General features: G+C 46.5%; 1 protein-coding gene across 1 annotated transcript in view; it reads right to left on the reverse strand.

The window, feature by feature from the left end:
• PHGDH (phosphoglycerate dehydrogenase) overlaps positions 1–6,943 on the reverse strand; it is a 50,243-nt gene extending 43,300 nt beyond the window's left edge. The window contains exons 1-2 of the mRNA XM_042462147.1: positions 6,729–6,943; positions 1,135–1,286 (exon numbers count right to left, since the gene is read on the reverse strand). Of these exons, the coding sequence (XP_042318081.1) occupies positions 1,135–1,286; positions 6,729–6,866 (290 nt within the window). The 5' untranslated portion in view covers positions 6,867–6,943. The remainder of the gene's footprint in view (positions 1–1,134; positions 1,287–6,728) is intronic.
• Between the last annotated feature and the right edge of the window lie 296 nt (positions 6,944–7,239).

Genomic DNA, 7,239 nt, shown 5'->3' on the forward strand with positions numbered 1-7,239 from the left:
CTTTGTCTCCATTCTCTGGCTCAAAGTCTGGAGTTTTGCAATCCCAGTCCAGCTGTAGGGATCATCTGCCCATATTCTCCAGGCCCAGATGTGTAAGTGAGGAGGGCCTTGCTTTGTTTGATACAGGGCAGCAAAAGCACTGGGACTGTTCCCATCATGCCCCTTTTCGTTCCAGGCCATTTGCGTTCCTTGAGCCCTGTGCAATAAGCTCCTGAGATTGTTCATGCAGAGGCACAGACCAAGGCCTGGAGAGAGGGGACAATCAGGGTGGTGAAGTCAGCAAGCTTTGGTTCAGTGCTCAAAAGCGTCCCAAAAATATGAAATCCTCTGGGGAGGGGAGAAGAAGAAAACACACTGGGATGCAACAGTCTGACAGTGGTGCCACATGGATTTCACAGGACAACAGAATTGCAACAGGTGGCAGTTCCACAGAAAAGGAACAGAACAATCTAAGTGTTGCGTCTGAAGAGCTGCCTCAATGAGTCTCAAAGCTCAACTCACCTTTTGCCTTTTTGAGCAGAGCTAGAATAGGGTGTGAAGAAAAAGGTGAATATGGTTTTACTAGTGCTTACTTAGAAACATACTTGCAATTTTTTAGAACTACTTATAATGGGACTTTACCACCAGAAAAATAAGCTAAAACTGCATGTCTCTTCCTCCCTGGCCAGTATGTATTAAGGCCTTCTGATAGCAAATAGTTAAGAGTTAGCCTGTGTAAAGTCCGTTTTGACATCAAGCCTGGGAAGACAATGTATATATCTGTTAACTGAATGGAATAGAATGTTACTATGGCGCATGCCCAATGTAAGGTGACCTGGCACCTTCTATACTAAACTGTACAGGCACCAAACTCAAGCCCCCCTTTCTGTTCAGATTCTGGTGTGAGGCAAAAATGCCTTTCTTTCTATAAAGTTGTCTCCTTTATTCACCAGGCCTGGTCTTCTAATTTTTTCTTGTTACTGGGGGAAGGAAATTCACCTTCAGGGGTCAGACAAACAAAACCAGCCCTAGGAGTCTCGAGTTAGGCCTCTGTTCTTCCCCTCTAGCACACAGCAGAGGCAGGACTCCATACAACCTTCTCCTCTGAACTCTGAAACCCATCTGCCCCACCTGAGAGATAGCTCAGCACCTTACTTCATGACCAGGATCCCCTTCCTTGTAGCAGCCTCAACATCCACATTATCAACGCCAGTGCCAGCTCTCCCAATGACCTGCAACTTCTCAGCAGCATTTATGATGTCTGCAGTCACTTTGGTTGCTGACCGTACAATGAGCCCATCATAGTCCTGAAGAAATAAAAAAGGAAGTCAGCAATCAGACACAAGAGTGAGGAAAATGCTGCCCTGAGACCTATAAGAGCAACAAGGTAGGAGTTAAATTGGCTGTCCCATCTGTCAAACATTTCTCCTCCAGTGCCATCCCCAACCAGTAAGGAGATGTAGGGAAGATTATGAACAGAGGTTAAAGAACTGAAAGGCAATCTAAGTTTTGCATCTACAAAAAGTGAATTCTACAGCCTTTTTATGAAATTAAAGAATTAGGCACCATTGTGCCTGTTCTATTACTATGCAAATATTTGCTACTATAGATAACTTACTGTGCCTCCCTCTGCACAGTACTAACAAGTATTAGTTGTGGTGCCACTGCCATTGTCTCTGAGAGGTCCTCTGCCAGTTTCACCTCCCCCCACTACTGCTCCTGCCAAGTAGCTGTTTGGCACCTTTGCTTTGGCTCCTCAACAAAAGCTTGTCTGACATGGGAGACTCTACCAGCAGCACTGCTGCTATCAGCATAGCCAGCTGCCCAGAGCACTGTAATGCATGGTCTACACTAGTGTTTACTTTCAAGGTTTACTCAGAGTGCTGGTTTTGACCTAGACAAGCTTCAGCATTTCAGAATGTCCTCCCTATGTGAGTTTAGTTTGGTTCTGGGTCCTGAAAGACGTTTCCATATCTTTAATTCCAGGATTTTTCCATCTTACTCTGGCAGTTGGCACAATTTCCAAGCTGCAGGAAATGTACATTAGATTTCACAGGAGTAAGATCTGCCCAGCCTTGCCTGTGAGGCAGAAAGTAACAAATGCTAACACATCTGAAGGAAGAATAAACTAATTGCGTACTTATAGCTTTACCAATTTAGACTAGACAGGTAGAGGCAAGTTCCATTGCTACTCCACAAAATCTTGCCTAGGCCCCACTCCATCCCCAAATAAATGGAAAACACCTCTTTAGCACAGCCCCACCACTTTTCTGCAAACCAACCGCTTTCACATACTGGGACCAGTAGAGCTTTCTGAATAGTTCTCTCCTTAAAGACCCTCCATGTGAAATATGAACAGGGGAGAATGCCTGTAAAAAATAAAATCCAAGCACCATTCACTGAAAGACTCTGCCTACATGGAAGTATTTGTATTAGGACTTGCTAACATTTGTGGTACAACAGCAGTAAAGAGTAAGAAACAGTGAGCACAATTAATCTGGAAGTTCTGCTACCTGAGCCTGACTGAAATGAAAGAGAGCCACCTGAAGGCTTAAACCAGTGGTTTTCAGACACTGCCCTCCTCCTCTTTCCAAACTTTTTAAATGTGTACAATTTACACATGCATGAAACAGTGAATGTATTTAAATAAATCTGTTCTACAATGTTATTTCCTTATAAAATGTTAAAATATGAATATCTAAGAATGTGTGAATATGCACACTATACAAACAAAGGCGGGTTTCAGACCACCCTCAAGCGGCCGTTCTCCCGCCGCTGCCATTTGCTGCGGAGGGAAGCCCCAGTGGCCAGACCATGAGGCTTCCCAGCGCAGCAAAAAAGGAGCGCCGAAATGGTGCTCCTTTTCAAAATGCGGAAGTGGCGCCGCGGGGGGGGGGAAGTGTGCCCTCACAGCATCACTTCCACCGCAACACGTCTGGACGCTATGCATCCAAGACGTCAAAATGGCGGCGCCCATGTGGATGGGCACCGCTATTTATGACACACTCCGTGTGTTTTGGGGCCAGGGCCGGTTAGGAAGGAGCAACTCTTCCTAACCCTACCATACCCCTTCCTAACCCTAGCACGCACGGAGTGCATCGTAAGTGGCGGTTTGTAACCCGCCAAAGTATTTTTATTCCTATACTACATTAAGTGGGGGAGGCGCCCGTGACATCCGCATGTTGGTGGCAAAGGGGTCACAAGGGTAAAGTCTGAGAATTCAGCCTGAGCAGGGGAATTGCCTGGTGGTGGCTTGTGCCCTAAACAACTGACATGAGCCTTCCTGCAGGGACATAGCCAAGGGGGGGGGTTCTTGGGGTCTGGACCCCCTCTTTCTATTAGAAAAATGAATGGTGTGTGCTGTTGCGCCGCCGCACTCAAGCCCCATTATAATGGTGGCACTAAGTCTGGACCCCCCCCTTCCTAAAATCCTAGCTATGTCCCTGCTTCCTGGGCAAGGGAAACGTGTTACACTGCCTGAATCTAGCTGCCATCTGACACATTAAGCCAACATAAACTGTATAAATGTGTTTCAAAGGTTTTCTTTAAATACTAGTTATACTAGTAATATTGTCTCCCTGCTTCTTGCCTCCTCCTGGAGGCTTCAATTGGATCCTGGTGTCTCCTGTGAAAAGAAGGAGCCTTTTTCTCAAAGAATAACGAATCTGGATTTATCCCAATGACATTAAAAAGGCCTACTACGTATATGGATTAAATGTTAATGATCAATAAATTAATTTTGTAATTTACTTTGAATTATTTCTTTTTAACACATTTACAACTCCATACCATACATTTTGTTGTTGTGTGCCTTCATGTTTTTTCTGACTTATGGCGACCTTAAGCTATCACGGGGTTTTCTTGGCAAGATTTGCTCAGAGGAGGTTTGCCATTGCCTTCCCCTCAGTCTGAGAGCATATGTTATTTAATTTTAACAAGGAAAAAGGAAAACACTGAAAATGTTTAACATCTGATCTTTAGCATGCTTGAACATATGTCTGCAAAAATATGTGCTTAGCTGTATTTCAGTTGCACATGTTTACAACTTTTGATTCGGATTAGGTACTGTATTCATTCTTTATCAGTTTTTCACTCTTGAGGGGAAAAATATTCTTGAGAAATATCAGAAAATGTTTGATCCCCACCTTACAAACAATGTCACTATAAAACCTTTGGGGTAGGTTTGGCGAAAATACTGCATTTTCCAGGATAATCTGTGCAGTATGGCTTGCTTTGTGTTGAAAGACTGGCCTTCACAATAACTTTCATGTCCTACAGTTTCAAAGTTTGTTGCAAAAATACACACACACACACACACCTCCCCAGCCACGCAGGTCTTGCCGAGTGTGCACTGATGATAATCATTAAAGTTGGTGTGTACACAATTGCCTTTAAGCATTTATAATTCCTTGATTTAAGTATACAGACTCCCTGTTTCCAGTACTGCATGTTACTGCAAAGCACCATAATCATTTCAACAGCCATAGGGGTCAAAAAATGTCTGTGTGAGAGACAATGTTGCCAGTTCTCAACATATGCCTGGAACAGTATGACGGCAGAAATAATCTGGTTTGACCCCACTTAGATGCTGTGGCTCAATGAGGTGGAATTCTGGGAATTGTAGTTTGTTGAGGCACCAGAGCTCTGCTACCATTCCCAGTATTCCATAGCATTGAGCCATGACACTGAAAGTGGGGCCAAACTGGATTATTTCTGCAGTGTGGATGTGGCCCGTGTTGATGAAGCACTGGACCTATGCTGGCGAGTGGCACTGGCACCCAATGGGTCCAGCAGCACAGCATCCAGTTAGGTGAGAGAGAGAAAAGCAAACTGGGAGTAGAAGGGAAGAGGTAGAGGGAAACCCAACACTGGGCCCAAATACACCATTAATTTAAGGGGGAAAGTAAAGAGCTACACTCAGGTGAATAGCTACTGTTGTTAAGTTATTGTGTGCATGCAAGCTGCTTTCAATTTATGGTGACCCTAAGGAGTCCTATCACAGGGTTTTCTTGGCCAGATTTGTTCAGGGGGGGGTTGCCATTGCCTTCCTCTGAGGCTGAGAGAGAGTGACTTGCCCAAGGCCATTCAGTGGGGTTCATGGCCGAGCTGGGAATTGCAACCTGGACTCCTGGGTTGTAGTCCAACACTTGAACTGCTTCGCCAGGCTATTGGGAGGTAGGGGAGGCAAAATGAGACATGTCCTCTGGCCCCTGCAACCATCCCTAGCATGACCATTTCACGTGACCATTCAGAAATACAGATCCAGAAGGGAAGGGGCTGGGAAAGTGACCCACAGAAGGTGGTGAAAGCCAGTGGCATCACTAGCAGGGTTGTGGACTACACCCATTGAACCCACTACTCCTCAAACATATACCTTTGGGCAGAAACAGGCTGAGGCATTCATCCACTATGCTCTAAGAGATGGTGGGAGTGGGGCGAAACTCAGTGGAAGGAGAAAGGAGAGCCCCCCCCCAATTTTTTTAAAAATTAAAATTAAAATGTCAAAATTTTGAATTTTTATAATTTTTTAAAAACATTGATTTTTTAAAATATCCTTTTAATTTTTTTCTTTAAAAACCTCCATGAGGTCTATGTAAATGCATCTGAGGCTGTGCCTATGACACTGCAAACTGGAAGGTCTCATTTATAAATTGTCGGGTAGGGTTTGATTGAGCGTTCCTGCATGGCAGGGGGTTGGACTGGATGGCTCTTGTGGTCCTTTCCAACTCTAGGGTTCTATGAAATCTATGAATGTTGCTAGTTCTTGATATCACAACCCTGAGCATGACATCCAGGGGGGATATGTGGGAATTATGATTTATGAGTAACACTGGTGCAAAAAAAAAAAAAAAAAAGCATTAGTAAGGGTTCTGTATGGAGTGAAATGGGAAGTCAATGGGGGGTGTGTGTGTGTGACACCATGAGTTGCAGCACTGGGTGACACCAGCCCTAGGGATGCCACTGGTGAAAGCAAAGGGAAGAAGAGTTCAATGGGTCAAGGTCTGGCTCTCTGCTGGCTGGAAATGGGTGCCTCAATGGAATACCACTCCCAGCATTCCACAGCATGCAGCCAGTGAAGTTAAAGTGGGGCCAAAGAGGATTATTTCTGCAGTGCAGGCACAAGGCAAGGAATCATAGAACCATAAGAGTTGGAAGGGCCATCCAGTCCAAACCCCAGTCTCAATCAAAGCATCCCTGACAGATGGTCATCCAGCCTCTGTTTAAAGACCTCTAAGGAAGGAGACGTTCCTCCTAATGTTGAGGTGGAATCTCTTTTCCAGTCGCTTGCATCCATTGCTCTGGGTCCTGTTCTCTGGAGCAGCAGAAAACAAGCTTGCTCCCTCCTCATTATGACACCCCTTTAAATACTAAATACAGTACCATCATATCACCTCTTAACCTTCTTTTCTCCAGGCTAAACATCCCCAGCTCCCTGAGTCGTTCCTCATAGGACATGGTTTCCAGACCCTTCACCATTTTAGTCACCCTCCTCTGGATATGCTCCAGTTTCTCAATGTCCTTTTTGAATTGTGGTGCCCAGAACTGGACACAATATTCCAGGTGGGGCCTGACCAGAGCAGAATAGAATGGTACTATTACTTCCCTTGATCTAGAGAATATACTCCTATTGATGAAGCCCAAGATCGCATTGGCCTTGTTAGCTGCCGCATGGCACTGTTGACTCCTGTTCCCCTTGTGGTCTACTTGGACTCCTGATCCCTTTCACAAGGGGGGGGGGGTGTCCTCACCTTGATCTCGTGGAGCAGCTGCTCCTTGGAGAGCCCGATTTTCTCCAGGACAGCGATGCCCGCCGCCTGCAGGATCTGCTTGCAGCAGGGGTCCAGGCTGTCGCTGATGAGGACTTTGCTCAGGAGAGAAGCTGCCATGCTGGGCTCTGGCTCTGGACCTTCTTCACAGAGGCCTCGCTTCCCCTCCAGTCCCAGGGAGAAAGGAGGAGGCCCAGGACAGAGACCCCCCCCCAAAGCCCACGCCCCCTGGATCCCACCCTCCGACCCAGAGGCCACCGCCCCACTGGGCAGCCTTCCCAGCCCCGCCTCTGGGCTGCCTCCTCCTTGGCGCCCGACGTGGCTTTCCAGCCCCAGGAGGAGGGGCTTGGACCTTGGCCAGGGGGCTGCAGACTAGCCAGTTTGCCCAGAGCCATTCCCTGAGGCTGACTCGCCCAAGTGGCCCACCTGGCAGGGAATGGAACCCGGGGCTCCAGGGTCCTAAGTCCAACTCTCCAACCGCTTGGCCAGGCTC

The sequence above is a fragment of the Sceloporus undulatus genome, chromosome 4 (genome assembly GCF_019175285.1).
Source record: "Sceloporus undulatus isolate JIND9_A2432 ecotype Alabama chromosome 4, SceUnd_v1.1, whole genome shotgun sequence".
In the NCBI taxonomy this organism is placed as follows: Eukaryota; Metazoa; Chordata; class Lepidosauria; order Squamata; family Phrynosomatidae; genus Sceloporus; species Sceloporus undulatus.